The sequence below is a fragment of the Pelodiscus sinensis genome, chromosome 3 (genome assembly GCF_052426305.1).
Source record: "Pelodiscus sinensis isolate ZL-2025 chromosome 3, ASM5242630v1, whole genome shotgun sequence".
Lineage (NCBI taxonomy): Eukaryota > Metazoa > Chordata > Testudines > Trionychidae > Pelodiscus > Pelodiscus sinensis.
Window position 1 is genome coordinate 108,687,484 of NC_143054.1, and position 19,995 is coordinate 108,707,478.

At 44.2% G+C, this 19,995-nt stretch overlaps 2 protein-coding genes and 1 non-coding gene across 8 annotated transcripts in view; all 3 read right to left on the reverse strand.

Moving 5' to 3' along the window:
- Positions 1 to 8,184, reverse strand: part of KATNA1 (katanin catalytic subunit A1) — a 47,142-nt gene extending 38,958 nt beyond the window's left edge. The window contains exon 1 of one of the 2 annotated variants that reach the window (XM_006114953.3): positions 8,098 to 8,184. The gene's annotated coding sequence lies outside the window, so the exon portion shown is untranslated. Of the gene's footprint in view, positions 1 to 7,532; positions 7,903 to 8,097 lie in introns of those variants that run through there. The other variant, XM_006114952.3, reaches the window with a different exon arrangement.
- Positions 8,185 to 8,375: 191 nt separating this feature from the next.
- On the reverse strand, positions 8,376 to 8,446 carry TRNAG-GCC (transfer RNA glycine (anticodon GCC)). The gene has a single exon. It is a non-coding gene; the product is annotated as a tRNA-Gly (tRNA).
- Positions 8,447 to 15,702: 7,256 nt separating this feature from the next.
- LATS1 (large tumor suppressor kinase 1) overlaps positions 15,703 to 19,995 on the reverse strand; it is a 45,312-nt gene continuing 41,019 nt past the window's right edge. For all 5 annotated transcript variants that reach the window (XM_075924419.2, XM_075924418.2, XM_075924417.2 and 2 more), the window contains one exon: positions 15,703 to 19,233. In XM_075924419.2, coding sequence (XP_075780534.1) covers positions 18,727 to 19,233 — 507 coding nt within the window. In that variant the 3' untranslated portion in view covers positions 15,703 to 18,726. The remainder of the gene's footprint in view (positions 19,234 to 19,995) is intronic.

Consider the following 19,995-nt stretch of genomic DNA (forward strand, 5'->3'; position numbering starts at 1 on the left):
GAGTCTGACGACCCAGGCTGGCAGCTGCAGGCTTTATAGATGTACCAAGTGATGACTAGTTTCCGTTCATGGAATAGTTAAAATTAAAGCCTTTTCCCAACCTACAAATTATTTATCAGAAGAGATCTATATAATGGTTTCTGGTTATGTAGGAGATATTACCATATGAAATATTCAAGTTCAAGCATTTCAAGTATATTCATCTTACCAGATACACCCGTTTGTCTGTCCTATGACTTAACTGATGAATAAAGCTGTTAAAACAACAAGTTAAGCAAGATGCTAATTTTAAATCAAGTAATGGCATGTTACTTGTGTACAACTAAGCTTTCAAAATAAAGAGTAAGAAAACCAGAGTATAGTCATATTCAATAAATACAGTGCAGAACTCTGAGCTGGCATTCTTTATAAATCTATGCAGGGGAACACACAGCACAACCATATGCATGTTTTTCCTCACAAATGTGTGACATCGCAAAGAACAGAGGAAACAAAGGAAACGAATGATCCCTGAATATAAAGTAAAGGCATGGAATGCCTAGCAAGAAATACAAGGGTGAGAACATGAGGGGTTGATGCCTCAATGACTTTTCCAGCTTTAAAAAAAAAAAAAAAAAAAAAGTAGTAAACATGCAAAGGAAGAAAATAGGCAGAGAATGATTAAGAAGAAAGTTATATCAGTGAATTTTTGTGTTTCCACCAGTTGTTTCTCAAAAAGTTATCTGAGGGCTTCAGTTTAGATGTGGCTGCTAAAGAGGCAACACTAACGAAACTTAAGTCTTTTTGCTGCCCCAATTTTAATTTACACTGTCTACACTGCAATTCAAAGTGTGACTACAGCAGGGGTGGGCAAGAGGTGGCTAGCGGGCCGGATCCAGCCTGCCAAGCCACTGGATCTGGCCTGCAGCTGCCTCGCTGAGATCTTTAAGCACAATGTAGCTGCAGCCATTTTAAAAGGTGGCTGCTCTATGCTCGGGAGCAAGGAGGGAGGCTTTGTGCTCTATTCTGCTCCTGCCCCATCCCCAGCAAAATCTCTCAGCTCCCACTGGACAGTTTCTAGCCAATAGGAGCTGAAAATTTTTGCTAAAGGCAGGGGCAGCTAATGATGCCTCCTCCCCACACCCGGCCTGACCCAGAGCAAAGCCACATGGAGCAGCCTGCAACTGCAGCTCAAGTTCCTGCAAGGTGCTGCCTAGATAAGCACCTCCAAGCCAGAGCCTGCCTCTAGCAGTAACCCCCCACTTCACAAATACCTGCCCCAGGCCACCACCCAAATCCTTTGCATCCCCTTCTCCCAGATCACAACTCCCTCCCACATACCCCCTTCTACAGCCCCTCCCCAAAGCCAGAATCCTTTCCTTCACCCCAAACCTCTGGGTGAAAGAGGGGGTTGTGATCTGGGGCAAACTTCCTCAGGCTCTACACCCCCTCCAGCACAATAATCCCCTACCCCAAGCTCCCTTCTGAATCCAATTGGTCCCAGACCCTCTCAGTAGAAATGCAGCCCTTGACCACTTGCCAAAAATCTTGGAGTAGCCTCCCATTAAAAATTATTGCCCACCATTGGACTACAGCATGGGTAAACAGCTACAAATATACACACTTTGCTAGCCTGCACTGAAGCCCATGCTATTTCATTTACACTGTTAATTTCATCTGTACTAGCATAGATAAAGGTAATACAGGTATGCAGTGTTCCCTAAACTGTATGGCAGCACAGCTTGAAAGGCGATTGATCAGCCCTGCCCAGTCAGAGGCTCAGGGCTCTGTGGATGGAGCTGACTGAGTGGGGCAGATTAATCATCTGTGAAGTTGTGCTGCTGCACAACTTAGAGGGAACAGCAGAGGTATGGTATGCTGGAATCACACCATGAATTGCAGTGTGGGCACAACCTACTTGAGCAAGGCCTACCTTAGCCAGGCAAATACCTTACAATGCCAAAGCAGCAGATAATTTCTTCCAAATTTTGAGTCCCAGAATGTGACATGCTATTTTGGGAGTGATAATTTTCATAACACTTAATGCCTTCATATTTGCATCAGTTTGTACTATCGGTTTTTCTTCATTTATATTGTTGGATAACATGGATTCTAAATATTTAAAATGTTTCTGTTGCTATTTCAGGTGAGCACTATAATCTACACCAACACTATCTTTTAAAGAATAAGAATAAATTATGCAAGTTACATGGACTACGTAGTACTATTTCCTCTTTACCATTACTGTTATAGAACCAGGTGCTGTATACAAACAAGCATATGCAAAACTACACTAGAAGAAAAAAAAACCCGGTTCTTGTACTACACAAAGTATTTTAACTTAAAATATCTAGAACCACTATGCACACAAAGCAGATATTCTATATAGTATTCTTATCAATTAGAATCATTCCCTTGAATTGTACTCTACGAAATTATCAGTAGACAAACAGTCTCTAAGGTGAAAATGAGTTTGTAAAAATCACCCCTAGGCAGGAAACAATTCAGTCAAAATAGAATTTTGCCTTCTTAAATGTAATGCTATGCTGAATCCCAAAAGGTTTCAGAGTTAGAATAATGTAATGCATAGGACTTCCCAGAGATTTTTTTTTTAAATATTAGTCATTTTAAATATCAGCAAACTTATTCCATTTTGTTTTAGGTGGAACGAATCCTTTCCTTATAGTCGCCCCCTGTGCACAGAACTGGAAACATGCCAAAGAGTGCTACCAACCAAGGCCCCGAACTTCAGTTTCCTAAATTTGGCCTCCAGGATCTCTTTGCTATCCTGGATATGGGCGGCTAGCAAGATAGGTGGGAGAAGGCACTGCCTTCCCAAACTGCCAGCTCGGCCCCTGCCACACAATGCCTACCGTAGGTGTTCTGGAGGTGGAGTTCTGCTGCCTGCATCCTCCAAAGCCATGGTGCACACCCGCCCGCCTTCCCCATAGTGCTGGGATTGCCTCCCCGACCTTCACTGACCACCTATGCTTCCCTATATCGTTAGTACCTACATGTACCATGACCACTAGCTCCACCCAGAACTACACACTTGTATTTAGAACTCTCAAGAGACTCACAACCTACCCACTAGACAGGCAAGTCAAGATGTGGTTCTCCTGATCATTGCAAACATTATTATGTTTCTAATTATCAAATCCCCCATAACTGTGTCTACCAATACTTGGAGATCCCTGCCCCAAAGAGGTATCCTCAGTGCAAGAATTTTCTCAGTTACACATTTACATAAAGAGGGAACAGGTGGAAGCCAGTACTCATGGGGAGCCAGCTTTTAAGCCAACTCTTCACAAGCACTGGCTCCCTGCCTGTCCACTCTGCTGCCTCTATATTAGAGGCAGCAGCACCGGGATGGGAGGTAGGGAGGGCAGGCAGCTCTGCAGGAGCTGTTATGCACAGCAAGCCAGCTTCTCTCCCACCTCCCCACCCCCATGTACCATTTGTCACCTGTCTCCCCCGCACCCTGCTGCCTCTCTATCAGAGGAAGCAGCGTGGGGGGCAGGAGCTTTGTGGGAGCTAGTACTTGTGGGGAGCCTGCCCCCATGAATGGCTGTCTCTGCGGGAGGCAGCAAGGGGAACACATAGCTCTGTGGGAATGGGCACACACGGGAAGCCAGTTTAAAAGCCAGCTCCCAACAGACACCAGCTCCCACCTTCACTCCCTTGCTGCCTCTGATGTAGAGGCAGCAAGGTGGGTGGTGTGTACAGTTACTAGGATTAACCAATAAGCCTGGGCTCATGGGTTAATCATGTAAACAACTACAGGCTAACATCCCTTGTCCCTACTGTGAGATCGTTTCGTTTTGCTCCACGTAGATGTTCTCCTTTCCTGATACTTTCATCTATTACAGCACAGAGGCTGTCAAATCAAGTTGGGTCCAGTCTATTGTGTCCTGAAAAGTCTCATCTATGTACCTCTAAAAAAACCTTAAACACAAGAAATGGTCCTGCAGCACTTTAAAGACTAACAAAAAACTGTGAATACTATCTTGAGCTTTCATGGGCACAAGCCAAATTCTTCAGGTGAATGAAGAATGTACCTCTCTCTCTCTCTTAGTTCCTCCAGTTCAGCCACTCTGGTCTCTAAAGCCCGTACACTGTCTAAGGGCCCAGAGCTCTTTGCACCAAATTCACACATATCTGCCATCAGCCATAGAACAAGTTGCATGCCACATCGGGAGCAATAAACTGGATAAGTTCAGCAACAGAGTGGGGGCTCTATCTGCTTTCTCTCTTTACACCTGCAACTCATTTCTTTGTTGAGGTCTTGCTTTTTCTGGGGGTTTTTTGGGCTCTAAGCATATAGCTAATCAGCCTCTCCCCCCACACACACTCCACTTCCCCTCTAAACTCCCTCACAAAATTACTGTTAAACGCTCCTGTTCCATAGTGCCTCTGGTTGCTTGGGATGTGAATGGTTATTCAATAAATCCCACCCTTAAGAAGTAAGGCTTACCAATTCCAGTTAATCAGTAGAGGCTGAAACAGCTCCCAACCCACCACAGGCAGGGGCTGCTCTGACCTGCCAGCTGAATCAGCCCTTGCCCATGGCAACGTCCCCCGCCTACCCTGTTTAAACATAATGTTTAATTGGTTAACCAATTAAATGGGATTTTACATCCCTAGATGCATTTTTAAACATATTACATGTTGGGGCCTGATTGCTGGATCAGCTACTACATGGATCCACCAGCTACTGTGCACAAACTGTGGGCCACGAGTGGGCTAAAGATAGTGCTAGGGCCAGAGTAACCTTAATGGAAGAGTTCTAATGCTAGGATCCCCCCCTCCCCCGATCACATGAGCTTGGGCCTCAGGCAGTTTTTATTACAGGCTGGGCCTCCCTGGTCCGGTACCCTCAGTACCTGATCAGTCCCGGATGAGGATTTTGCTGAACCTGGGAAGGTAATTACTGGCCTCATGCCACCGGCCTCCCTGATCCAGCCTGCTGGCCTCTTGGCTGGCTCCCCACCTCCTCCAGGACCCATTGGGCATCTGCATGATGCTGCTGAGACCCCCAGAACCCACCAGGCAGCTGCTACCACAGCTCCCAGTGCCACCAAGTAGCCATGCGCTGGGTCTCCCAGCCCTGCTGGGCAGCCCGGCTGTCAGCTCACTATGGGCAGCCCACTACTCTGCTGGCTGCACAGGGGTCCCTGCTGGATCACAGATGTTGCTGAACCAGAAAGTCCCAGTTCAGAGAGTATCAACCTGTATTTCAGTTAGTTATCAATGCATAAGAAAAATCAACTCACTGACACTTGTATCACTCATAAGAGCTAGAAATAATTTTAAGACTGGTTTAAGTTCTCCAGAAACCAATGAAGGGTCTCCTAGCAATCTTTTGACTCAATACCAGCAAATGGATTTGTTAAGTCTGACATCTGTATAATTGTAAATAGTCATATGATACCCACAAATGAATTGGCTCTCACTTTACAGAGCTTTCTGATAAAAATACAGTAATTATGAATTAATACAGGTTTAACCTCTCTAGTCCAGCACCCTCAGGACCTGATGGGTGCCGAAACATAGAATTTGCCAAACCATGAGAAGTCAATATTGAAGCAAGGTGGTCTCTATGAAGTGAATAAAATGGGACAATGCTTTTGTAATACTGTTTACAAACGCCAGTTCCGACTTACATACAGATTCAACTTAAGAACAAACCTACAGTCCCTATCTTGTACGTAACCCGGGGACTGCCTGTACACCGTTTTTTAAAAGAGGCACACTACTTCAGTCTATTAGGAAATAAATCACTGGCACTTTTCAGAGAACCATACATAGCGAGGGGGAAAAAAAACAGAATTGGAAGCACAAAACAGAATACAGAACACATGGAGTTCTGACAGCAAGAACATGCTCATCTAGCATTACATCTTGGCAGCCAAGAGATATAACTGTTAGGGATGTGACAGTGTAATCATTTACACTAGGCATGTCAAACAGGCTTCGGAGCAGGGAGTGGGCCCCCCTGCATGGGGCCCGATCAAATTTTTTTGCAGCCTGCCACTTCATTATTATAAAAGAATAAAGTGTGGCCTGCTGGCCACTCTGAGCATGTGGCCGAGTGCAGATCACAGCCAGCCGACCGGCTGCTCTGCACACAGCACTGCAGTGACTGCTCATGGCTGGCCGGCTGTTCTGAGCTGGGTGCTCCAGGATGTGCTCATGGCCAGCCGCTGTGCTCATACCACCCCAGCGCCTGAGGAAGAAATGTGGTGGCGGCTCCAGGACCCAGGCATTAGGGGGGGGGGGGGGAGGGAAGGGACTGGGAGTGCTGGCTCTGGGGGAGGCATTAGGTTAGGAGACCCTGGGGGGGACCTGGCTCTTGGGGAGGAAGAAGGTACTGTGTTAAAGTAGGGGAAGGTCTGAGGGAGCGGAGGGGGATTGGGTTAGAATGGGGGGGTATGGGAGTGCCTGGCTCTGGGAGAGGTGGGGGATATTTTGTTTACATTTTGGTTTTTATTTATTTATTCCCAAATTAAATCACAAAATGTATATTAATTTTATATCAATAAATGTCGATTTTTTGCAATTGCATGAATATTATATGTTTATGCAAAATCTCAAACTTACAAAGTATCTGAAATTTTCACAGAAGCCTGTTCTATTTGATTAACTAGTCTATACTTTTTTTTTGTACATTTCAAAGAAGGAATGCAGAAGTGCCTATAGACTAATCAAAAAACTATCCAATAAGCAAATACTTATAGAACAGTTGACTAGTCTTTAACATCCTTAATTGGGGCATGCAGGCTTGAGCAGGATCAGGGTCTTGCCCCCCCACACTCCACCCACTTGCCACTCCTGCCAAGGAGTAGGATTAGGTGCTTGCCTCGTTCTGCCCACCTGTTCTGCCCACCTGCCACTCCTGTCAAGGGAAGCCCCTGCATCCCAATGCTGCTTCCAGGCAGGAGCACCAGGTGCCAACACTCTGATCCCATTTCCCTCTCAAGAGCAACAGAGCGTGAACAAAGGGAAAACTGCAGTTTGAAGGAGTCCCAACTTGCTCTAGCCCAGGCTTCCAATAAACTTTAATCTGCCTCTGACTGTATCAGATGAAAGTACATAGAAAATGCAGTTTGATCAGAGTCTTTAAAATAGTTTTAATGATTTCAGGAATGACAATGTCATGAAAATTGCAATCAGCTGAATGTCTTGGTATTTGTTAGTAAGCACTATCATTAGAATAAAATTAAGCATCAGTTTCTTCTGATGAGAACAACATGGCATAACATTAATTATCAACCTAACTACAGTTTTGCTATGGTGGATAATTTTTGGGAAAAAGGTAAGTTAGCAGATATTTTAATAGCAACTAGTGATCAGGTGGCGTATTGAAGGAGCCTTTCCTTCCTCATGAGCCTTTTTATTTGCAGAGACCTCATTAACTAAGGCTAAAGGCTACCACGATAAACGAAGGCTTACTTACCAAAAAGCCTTAAGATACAAAACGAGGAGGCGGGTTAGAAACACCCTGTAGCCAAGACAGCCTCAAAAAGACTTGGCAGAGGAAGTAAGAGACTTACTTTTGTTGCTGCTGCTGCTGTTGTTTTTCAAGAGATTTCCAATTCCTACCGAAAAAGGATTCCCTAAGTGTGTCTCGCTGCCCTGGGTTTCTCGGCCGTGCCCTGCCCCCCACGGGAGCCGGAGGGGAGAAATCGCGTCTAGAGGCCAAGGGGACACGCAGCCCGAGCCGCAGGAGAGGCGGGTGGCGCCCCCGCAGCGCCCCTCGCCCCCAAAGCCGACCCAGCCCAGGTCACTGCAGTCAGGGGCGGCGCCAAGCACCCGACTCGCCCAGGCCGCCTGCCTCCCGCGGCTCCGGGAAGCGCCCCCCCGCCGCGAGCCCGGCCTCGCGCGCACAGCCCCGCCCCGCCGGGCAGCCCGGCCGCTTCCCAGGCCCCCCCCCCCCCCATCACTTCGGCGCGGGAGGGGGGAGCGCGAGGCGAGCCCCTGAGGGTCCAACAGCAGTTGGGGGGGGCGGGGTGAAGAGACCCCGTAGGGGGAAGGGGGGCGGGCGGGGGAGCTCACAGAGCCGGGAGCCCCGCCCTGCCTGGCAGGGTCAATAGGGGCGACAAACGCGCTGACACTCACCCGCCTCCAGCACGCTCCGTAACGGCGGCGCCCGCCACTCGCGCCTCGCCGGCCCCGCCCCCTAGGCGCTAGCTCCGCCCCCTTGCGCCCGCTTCCTGTATTTGTGGGCCCCACGCCTAAGCTGACTACGTCACTTCCTAGAAGCTGCGCAAGCAAGTCGCCCGGTACAGGGGGCTGACTGGGCGGCGCGCTGCCGCGGTCTGCGTCTTGCCGGGAAGGAGCTTTGTGCCCTGCCTGCTAGTACTTTTGGGGAATGGGAACCAAAAGGTAATAAGTGTTGCATTGGCCGGGAATCGAACCCGGGCCTCCCGCGTGGCAGGCGAGAATTCTACCACTGAACCACCAATGCGAACATGTAACATTATTGGAATTTCCTCCAGTCAGTTGTGTTGTTCTTATTGTGTCCTACATCACAGCCTTAACCAAGTTGGTAAAGGTTAGCATTTGGCTAAATATTAACATGCACATAACTAGCACCAGGGATATGAAAATGTAACAGTGTAAATATGTAACTAATAAGCCTGGGCTCATCAGTTAACACTAATGGTTTCAGACAGGTTTTGGATATGTGTGAAAACCAGTTTAAAACCCAGCTCCCAGGTTTGAAAAGCCAATGCTGCTGTTTCTGACATAGCCAAGTCCCTGCAGGTATCAAAGCCCATGAAACTACCTATCCCACCTACACGTCCTGCTTCCTCTGTATAAGACATACAGCCTTACGTTCACAGGGCTTAAGTATTTGAGCCCCTAACTTCACAAGGTCCTTTTGGCTGAGGGGAAACCCCCTTATTTGGTACCAGTTAAGCACAGTTCTGCTCCCCTTCATTCATACACCAATGACAACAAATTGATAGCATTTCATTAAAATGATATGTAATCCAAAATCAGCCAAAGGTGATTATTTTGAGTAATACTGTGGCTCTCCCTTTTAAATGTAAAAAGCAGTCATGTAGCACTTTAAAGACTAACAAGATGGTTTATTAGGTGATGAGCTTTCCTGGGGTAGACCCACTTCTTTATTAGGTGATGAGCCCCAGATAGCTGTTACATTTTAAATATTATAAAACCTCACTGGTCAGGGTATGTCTACACTGCAGCGTTTTTCTGGAAAATCATTCGTTTTTCCAGAAAAACTCTACTATTGCGCTCTTTCAACAGAAAGTCAAAAGTATGGAGGGGTTTTTCTAACAGTGGTAAACCTATTTCTATGAGGAAGAAGCTTTTCTGAAAAGCTTTTTCAGAAAAAGGCATGTGTGGGCGTAGAAGAGGAAGTTCTTTCAAAAGAAGAGGCCTCTAGGAAATAACACAGGTGCCCTGGTGGCCACTCCGTCCATACTAATCACAACTTAAATGCAAAATAGCATCTAATCAACGTGGACACTATCTTTCGAAAAAGCATGTTGCTTTTTCATTGCGCTTTTGCTCTATGGACGTTCTCTTTCGAAATAAGCTTTTCTGGAAGATCTCTTTGGAAAAAGCTTCTTCTAAAAGAAGCTTGCAGTCTAGACAGAGCCTCAGGGTGCAGCAGCCCCCATGCACTGCGGCCCATGCTGGCTGCGGGCAGAGGCTACTCCGGCAGCAACTCCTACCTGCGGCCAGATCGGGTTGTCACGGACAGGGACTACTGCCAGAGCAGCCCCTGTCCACAGCAAAAAGAGCTGGCCTTGAACAGGAGCTGCTTCATGGCAGAAGTCCCTGCTGTGGGGGTCCCAGCTCCCTGCTTTATAGCAGCCCTCCCCGCTGCTGCCTCTACCAGTGAGAGGGGGGAGGCAGCACTTCAGAGGTGATGCTGGGGGGAACCTGCTTCTGTTTCCTCTAAGGAAACCGTTAGGTAACGGTTAATTTACTAGTTGGAATTTCCATTGACTACTTAACTAGTTGATAGGAACCTTCTCATTCCTCCTTGAAATGTTGTAAAATCCCCGCTGGGGCGTTTGTACATTTCAAAGGAGGAATATGGAATGCCACATGCAGCCTGGGGCCAGCGGGAAGTCCTGCTGAAGTCGGGCTGCTGCGTTAAAATGTACAAGAGTCCCCAGCAGGGGCTCTTGTGCATTTCAAAGCAGCAGAGCAGCATGGAGTCCAGGGTCAGCGGGGGACTCAGAGTCCCCCGCTGATCCCGGGCTCCATGCTGCACTGCTGATTCGAAATGCCATGTGGAGCCAGGGTCAGTTATAGACTCCACAGCTGATCTTGGGTTCTGCGTGGCATTTCAGTGGAACCCGGGATCAGTTGGTGACTCCCCAGCTCACTGCGGGTTCCGCGCAGCATTTCCCCAGAATCTGGGTTAGCTGGGGACTCGCCAGCTGATCCTGGGTTCTACAAAATGCCACACTGGAGCCTGGGATCAGCTGGGGAGCCTGGGCTCGGCAGTGCTGCACAGCTGATTCTGGGCTCAGCTGTGCGGCACTGCCCCTTTGAACACTGCATTGGTGTTTCAAAGGGGCAGCCACACAGCTGATCTCCAGCTCAGCTGTGTGGCACAGTCCCTTTCAAATGCCGAGGGAGTGTTTGAAAGGGACAGTGCCACACAGCTGATCCTGGGCTCAGCTGTGTGGTGCTGCCACTCTGAAGTACCCGCTTCCCCCCACCCTTTGCTGCCTCTATATAATAAAGGCAGTGGGAGGGGAGAGGAGAGGAAGGGAATCAACTAGTCGACTAGTCCTTAACATCCATAGTTTCCTGCCCCTCTCCCTGCTGCCTCTGATACAGGGGAGGGTTACGTACAAGATAGGGACTGTAGGTTTGTTCTTAAGTTGAATTTGTACGTAAGTCAGAACTGGCGTCCAGATTCAGCTGCTGCTGAAACTGACCAGCGGCTGACTACAGGAAGCCCAAGGCAGAGTTTCTCTGCCCTGGGCTTCCTGGAATCAGCCGCTGATCAGTTTCAACAGCACCTGATCTGGACGTCTGGGACAGAGCAGCTGGACCAACCCGGCAGCACCCCAGCTGCTCTACTCCAGGTGTCCCCAAGTCAGCTGCTGCTGAAACTGATCAGCGGCTGATTCCAGGAAGCCCCGGGGCAGAGCAACTCTGCCTCGGGCTTGTGTAGTCAGCCGCTGGTCAGTTTCAGCAGCGGCTGACTTTGGGACGCTTGGGGCAGAGCAGCTGGGGTGCTGCCGGGTTGGTCCAGTAGCGCTGAGGAGCGGTGCTACGGGACCAACTGGCAGCGCCCCAGCTGCTCTGCCCCAGGCGTCCGCGAGAAAAGCCTGGTCTTCTGGGGGGGGGGAGCGCACTACCTGCGCCCCCTCCCCCAGCAGACCAGGGAGACACGGGCGGCGGGACCCGCTGGGGGGGGGGGCCTCTGGAATCAGCGGCGCGTCTGGGCGGTCCCGCCGCCCGGGTCCTCCGTGGTTTTGCTCCGCATCTCCCTGGTCTGCTGGAGGCCACGCTCCCCACCCCCAGCAGACCAGGGAGACGCGGAGCAGCTTTTCTCGCCCCGGAGGACACGGGCGGCGGGACCGGGGTGCGTCTGGGCGGTCCCGCCGCCCGCGTCTTCCGGGGCGAGAAAAGCCCCGTTCATAAATATGGATCCGACATAAGTTGGATCTGCGTAACCCAGGGACTGCCTGTAGTCAAGTACTGGACTTGACTATCTGATAAGCTTAGGCTTATCAGGTAGTCGAGTACTTGACTACTTGCTTACGTCCCTAGTGCGTTCACGTAAATACAGTTTGCTTCTGATGTCTCTCTCACTCCCAGCTAGCTATTGGGAAAATTAATTGAGTTCATTCAGCCTCTGCATATTCATACTAATGGTTCAGGGCTGAAGAACCTTTTTGGTGTTGGAGGCAGCTTACCCACAGAAAAATCAGTCGGGGGCTGCATAAAACTGAGATGCAAAGAAATCCAAAACAAAAAACCACCCACAACCTCACTGATGTGCCCTCAACTGAGGAGAAAGACACTCCTCACATTCCCCTCGCACTCCACAGTTGGTGGTGGGGGACAGACTAGTAGATTTTTTGTGGGACCTCTAGGCTCTCGGATGAGGCCAAAATGAGGATTTCAGGGGGAGGGAGGGTTCTGCTGGGAAGTAGGCTTGGGGTATTGGGTGTGGGCGAGAGGAAGAGTTCCCGAGTGGGCTGAGCGGGGAGCCCCAAGCCTCAGGAGCTAGATCCAATGAAGCTGGGGCTACATTCAGCCCCTGGGCTTCAGGTTCTCCACCCCTGGTTGAAATTGTTAAATCACTGAAATATATTCTTATTTAAGAAGAAAATTTGAAAAAAAAACCCTTACAAGTCTATGACACAGTATGATTCTATATGCATGATGTATCCTTTTTACCTTTTCTCTTGTTGTTGAGGGTGTATGTGTGGAATCTAGTGGTGCACTGTGCTTGCCACTCAAGGTATTTCATAGCAACTGTGCCTGCTTTGCACATTAGGTCAGGAACTACATCTGAAAATGCTGTGTCAAGCTCCATTTATCCCTAGTATTAGGATTTTTTCTTGGGCTCCCTGAAATTAAAGACCCAGTATAATAATCTTTATTTTTTGTGGTTTACCGAATTATTTCAGCTGCAGAGCCCATAGTGGGTGCAGAAAAGTTGGTGGAGCCCTTACTGTTTTTTTCTCAACATCAGCAGCAAGATCTTGAATGCAATGTGCAACAAAATTGTTTGAAAGTGACTTTGCTTCCACCTTTTTACTAGATTGCTCATCAAGCATACACATCACAATATCTTTTGCATAAAGCTTGATGATTTTTTCTGCAATTCTATGTGCTTCTCCAGTGAGTACAATATAATAGCTCACTTTGTAGGGTGCTTCTGTTGTGTTTTTGTTCTCCACTTTAGCAATTTTCAGCAGTGAGAGTTTACTATTTGAAAGTGTGTCAAGCTTTCACTTGAAAAAACGTATGCCTTTGTCTTTATGTTCAGAATGATTTGTTTCTAAATACCTTCATAGTTTTACAGGTGTCAGAGAACTATTGAAAAGTACTTTGTTGAACTGTGCATCGGGAGCATCTTTATTTCCAATGCAAGTAAGATCAGAAGACAAAATGCTCATCATACTTGTATTTCTTGTTGCATGCTGCTAATTTGGTGGATGAAAGTGGTTTCCTCTTCAACAGCTCACTTTGATTTTTCAGTCCCAAAAGGCTAATATTGTTCTCCTTTTCTTGTCATGACATTTTGCTCATTTGTTCCAGCTCATTTGGATTGTTAGAAGCCGAAGTTTCTTCTGTTAGCCACTTTCCATGGAGAATATGTTTGGTAATAAGGGTAGGCAGCTATGTATTGTGAAATGTTGAATGAAAACACAGTGTAAAGACCATTGTATTGCAGCCAGCTTCAGTCTGAAGAAAGCAGGAAGTATCTTCTTAAATCTGATTTGTGAAAAGCTGGGCCAGACAGCTGAATCAGGTGTTTGAAGCATCTAATATACATCATTGGGTCTGCAACTTGCATGCAACTTGCTATACGCTACTGCAGCAGGTCTTTATCTACATCAGATGCAATCTCAGAGTACATCTAGACTGCAGAGCTTTTCTGGGATACTGGAGGTATTGTGGGAAAGTTCTTCCATGTCCAAGGAACACGCCCACTTTTTCGAAAAAAAAGTGGACGCGTTTTGTCAACATCCCTGTAAACCTCGTTTTCCCCAAAATTTGGCTCCGTGTACAATGAAGTTTGCCAGTTATTTCGAGAGAAAGGTTCTCTCTCAAAATAACCGTGTCTTAACAGCGTCTGTTATTTTGAAATAGTGCCATAATGTGATGATGCAAATGAAGCAAAGGATAGTTAAATCCCGGCTTCATTTGCAATTTCGAATGTCTTATTTGCATCCCTCTCTCAAAAGAGGGTGCAAGTGTAGATATACCCTCAGATATGTATAGCCAGCACAAAGCACCTCTGAAATCAATGGAAGGAACCTGTGAGAGGAGTTGGGAATGTAATTTTATAAATGCCATTTTATTTTGTATCATTTATTGTAAACCTGCATTATGGAATAGAACCTCTACTTTGTGTAGGAACCTATATTGAGAGCCAGTTTAAACTGATTTATGCATAGTCAAAGGTGATGCATAGAAAGCTGTAGGACGACGCAGTCCTCATCTTGGAGATCTTACATAGGATGAACCCTCCAGACAGAACATAAGGGTTCTATACGGATATGCTACGGCCGTGTCTTGTTTTACCAGGTCCTTCCTGTGAAACAGGAGGGCATAAATATATGAACGCCAGCTTAGCTAGAATAGAGGGGTCTCACAGCAGAGCTTATAACCAAGTCAACATATGTAAGAGGGATAGCTCAGTGGTTTGAGCATTGGCCTGCTAAGCCCAGGGCTGTGAGTTCAATCCTTGCAGAGACCATTTGGGGCAAAAGTTTGTCAGGGATGGTACTTGGTCCTGCTGTGAAGGCAGGGGACTGGACTCCATGACCTTCGAAGGGCCCTTCCAGATCTAGGAGATAGGTAATCTCTATTTATTTATGTGCAGAGGGGGCATACTGTCACCAGCAGCAAGGACTGGTTGCATTTGATACTTGGGAGTCTCCATGTACCCTCAATGCTGATAGACCTCTGACCAAAGCAGAGGGATGGGGGTGAGCCTAAGTAAGGATTTGGAGTTAGATGTTTTTCCATAGATCCATAAATCTTTTATACTTCTGGGAGTAAAACGTGTACGTGTAAAGAGTTCCTTTGGAAAGCCTATGTGCTTTTTGTTTTAACTGTCACTTGGTCCCCAAAGAGTTAAACTATAAACTGGAGTGCCTATGAGAAGGCTGAGGCAGCGGTTCTAGAGTTTAGGTGGAAGGACAAGAGGATCCTATGCCAAGTGTCAGACAGGATATACACCCACCTATAGAGTTTATCTGACTAAAAGAGAGTGAAAACTATAAGAAGGGTAGCTGTGTTTTTGTGGATCGACTACGATGAGTCCTGTAGCACCTGAAAGACTAACAGATTTATGTGAGCATAAGCTTTTGTGGGCAAAACCCCAGAAGGGGTTTAAAGTTAAATTCATAATTTGATTTCAGAAACTCTGCTGGTTTTGAACTCTGTTTAACCTGTAAGTGAAGGATCACTTCCCATTTGTTCACTAGCCAGCCATGAATCTCAAAACACTAAAAAATTATTTTAAGTCAGAGAGGTCTAAGTCTGGTAGAAGTGCTGGCATGTGATGTACCTCTTTAATAAAGCAAAAACTTGTGCATCTATTTTCATTTTTAGATACGCACTTTAAGATGAAGATTATCAAAGAAGAAATAATGTTCTATATGTGGACAGCATTCTTATGCTAGAAATTGATTTCCTAATTTGAGAGCTGCATTTGCTCTAAATGCCAGGAAATGCAGTTATTTATGAAGTCAGTTGTTCATTATGTACAGTCTATAGAGAGATTCATTATCCACTGAATAAGCAGATGCTAAGCAGGGCCATTTTTATCATTTGAGTAAGGGGGTGAGAAACAAGTGTGACAAATTATAATTATTGTGACTTCAGTTATTAGAACTTCTAGAAAGAGGTCAGAAACTCTGTCTAATTATACGTAATACAGCAGTATTAGTTAACTGCATGATGATGCATTGGATTTACCAGTTCCAAGTTATGCCATTTGCACAGATTTAAGACAACAGAAGACCAACAACTTTCAAACAGTTTCAAATTTCAACTTGTATTTGATTAGTAGAACCAGAATTTATTTGCCATTTACAAGGAAAAAGATTTACTTAATTTTATTTTTTTTTAATCCCAACAGATATTACACTAGAGAAACAAATTTTGAGAAAGATGAACAGATTCATAAAACAGTTGTAGGGAATGTCACTGATTACCAACAGTTGTAGCATTCAGAAATATGCAAAGATGATTTAGTTATATTGTCTATGAAGGCTGCAATTCCTTCTCAATCTAATGTAATTTTATAAAATTGTAGTGTTTTATCAACAAAAAATTTATTATACAAAAGACACACACACACACACACACACACACACACACGTACGTAAACTTGAATAGTGCCTTTTATCAAAAGCATGTTAAGGCACTCATACCATTTTTACTACTATGCTGACTGAAATTTGTTATCTCTTTACTTTGGTGGAATTAAAGCAGAGAGATTAAATATATGTTTTTAAATACCAACAATATTTGGAACAGTCTTATGGTATGTGGGGTAACAGCAGCAGCATCTAAGAACCCACCAACTGCATTAGCTAATATAATTAAGTCCAAATAAATCATACCCATTCTCAGCTTTGCAATTAGCAACAGCAGAAGATTTTTTAAGTCAGTCTCACAATGACTTTCCAGTCATACATTCTATTGATTCTATTAGAAATATGAAGATAGAAAAGATACAGCAAGAGGGCCTGCCCTAGGATAGAATATCATTGAACAATACATCAGAACAGTATTTACAATAGTTACATGATTACAGAACATTTTATAAATACAATTTATATGTATACATGAGGCAATAAAAGACAATGACTTATTTTAATTCTTTACAATTGAAAATATTTTCAAGACATCTGAACTAAAATTATGATTATACAATCTCACAGCTGCTGGTTATAAGCATCTCTCCTCTGTTGTCAATATAAACTAGCCTGAACAAATATCAATGCCCCAGAAGATTCTACAGCAAAATTTATGAAGGACCAAAATATCAATAGTATAACAGAAGACACTAAAGGTCACAACATATCCTGGATCCATGTTTGGAACTACTTCTGTAGTCAACGGGAGTTTCACACATGGGCACAGGGTAATATACTGGAGAGTTGAGGCAACACAATTGATTGCTCATGAGGATATTTCTTCTCCCAGAGCAATACTTAGCGCACTGTAATGCACTAGGAGATCCAGCAGAGAAATATGTATGGAGTACATATTGCAGCATCTAGATTGCAAACTTAAATTAGGAGCATCAGAAATACAATGGTAGAGAATAAGAAAAAAAACTGGAAATACCAGTTGATGTATTTTTTTCCAAAATGACAGAGCAGTATCTCTTATTTCAGTGCCATGGATTTTAGTTTAAAACACTCAATTGCTGGTTTAACAGAAATTCTCTTTGTAGTTAAACTTATGAAAGAGCCTTAGAAAAGACATCTTTTTTCAGCTAAATCCATCACTTTTTGGCTATGACCAATCACAAATCTAGATCTCAATGGACTGGAAACAGGAGAAATATGCTCAGATAAAATTGGTTTTAACCAGTAATATATTACACTTTACTGAACGATATGTAAAGGAGATTAAAACTGCCAGTTTTACTGGGACACTTACCAACATTATGAAGACAGTCCTTTAAAAGATTATTTACTTTGAAATAAACCCTTTTTTTACAAACAAAAATAAAAAGCTGATTAATATATTGCATCCATTTTATAATATTGAAGCTAAACATTATGACTCTCAAAATGTAGAGACAGAACAGCTTTCTTTCAGACAGGCAAACAGGACTTGAGTTGTGTTTTGCTGATTCACACCTTATTCAGACTATAGAAAAATAGTTTTATTAAAAGTAATGCATAGTTTATATAAATATACTTTCATCATGATAGGTGCTTCAGAATAGAAATATAAGCAAATATTCATAAAAACCAGGTTTCTTTTCTTAAAATTATTTTAAAATCATTTATCATGATAGCACCATAGTGGTACTGCACATACTCCTTACACTGTTGTGATATCAGCTCTGAGCATGGTTTCAAGATGCTCAGGGAGCAAGAATTCCAGTACAATGGCCTAGATGACTGTAGTAAACAAGAGGCATTGACCTTAAAAATGTCTATTTTCAAAACAATTTTCAAGCTATACATTTTCTGATTGGAGCAATTTAAGACTTTACAGTTTGGCTTCAGTCAGATTTCAGGCTATTTTTTTCTAAAGGGTTATTCCTCCCCCATCTGCAAGACAGACTAACAGGGAGAGAGCTAATTGCTAATAAGTAAATACTATTACTGGTTTTAGGTATCACAGTGCTCTAAATCTAATTATACTTTCAATATAAGTTAAATATAAATAAAAACGCTAAGCTTTTTTCAAACCATTTATAGTCACATTACAGAGAGACTGATGCTTCCTAGTTTCAAAGCTGTGAACTGTGCAGTTACCATACTGACTGGGAATTACCTATCAGACAGGCTTAATTTTGCTAACAATCAAGCGTGATATTGTGAAAAGCCACAATACAGCAGCTTGTATCAGAGAGGTATCAGATACTTTTGTAAGTGTACGATAAGATTTATATTTGGTCAAAGCAAGGCAGAACTATCATTCACAAATTCTGAAAAAGATTTTTATTTTTAAATTATTTAACCTATTTACAAATAGATAACAGGCATCTCCTTTTAAGAATTCACTATTTCCTATATTGAGTACTTAAAGTACGAAGAAATCATCATAAACCACAGTTCTTCCTAACATCAATTCCTTTCTAAATTAATGATTAATAATGCTGGAATAAGTTAACATTTTAAAAGGTTTTCCCTGCATTTTGGGGAAACAAAATGTACAGAAAGCAAAGATACAGAACTCTGAGATAATGATAATTTTTAATAAAGTGTGCATATAGTTACCTAAGCAATCTTATGTTATTTCTTTTATAACAAGAGATTTTTAAAAAATCCCAACATCAAAACACACGGTTCAACTACTTCAACTTCTCTACTAAACATAAACTAGATCACGATTTTGAATCCCTTTGCCTGCCTGCTCCTCATCGTCATCTGATTCCTGCTCCAGGTTTTGTGGATTATTATATTCATATTCAATGGGTTTTGGATAGTTGTAAGGGTAGCCATTGTCATCAAAAAACCTTCGAAATGTGAACTCATAAAAAGCATGTTCAGGATGTTTCCCATTCTTGTACCACCCATTAAGTGTGTCATTTACATTCCCTTCCTTATCATCGCTCCACAATTTATCTGGATCAACTGGGTCAAAATTGGATGTGTCTGTAGGATGTGTAATTTTAGGAATATATGAAGCAGCCTGCTGTCGTAGATCACTTGAAAAATCAATAGCTTTAAAAAATGGATGAGCTTTTATTTCATCTGTACCATTCTTGCCTAAACGGTCTTCTGGCCCTCGACAGAGTTTGATAATAAGGTCAGAGGCCTCTGGAGACAGTTTAGCTTGAGGCGGGATGTGAAGAGTTGTTTGCCAATTGATAACCTTTAAAAAGGAAGTGTGAAAAGATAAAATAATAAAACTTAAGATGTTTCATTTTCTGTTTGTAATTTCTTAAAAAAAACCCAAGAATGAAATGCACAATGAATATATATATATATTTTTAAAGTTATCATTTAACACTGGTAAGAGTTTTACACTAAAATTCCCAAAGCCCACACTTGATAGAGAGGATGGCAAAATAAGTGAAACTATCTCCAGTACTTATATGATCCTCCTTTATCAGAACATCCAAGTTGCCTCAAAATGTGTAATGTATTTAGCTCACAACATCCCCATGAGGAGTGCCCCTTTACTAGGCACTGGTGAGGCCACAACTGGAGAATTGTATCCAATTCTGCCTCCCCTCCCATTACAGAAAGGATGTGGACGCATTGGAGAGGGTCCAGCAGAGGACAACCAAAATGATTAGGGAGCTGGAGCATAGGACCTATGGAGGAGAGGCTGAGGGATTTTGGCTTATTTAGTCTGCAGAATAGAAGAGTGACAGGGGATTTGATAGCAGCCTTCAACTTCCTGAAGGGAGGTTCCAAAGAGGATGGAGAGAGAGGCTGTTCTCAATAGTGAGGGGCAGCAGAGCAAGAAGTAATGGTCTCAACTTAAAGTGAGGGGAAGGTCTAGATTGGATATTAGGAAAACCTACTTTAACTAGGAGGATGGTGAAGTACTGGAATGAGTTACCTAGGGAGGTGGTAGAATCTCCATCCCTAGAGGTTTTTAAGTCCTGGTTTGACACAGCCCTGGCTG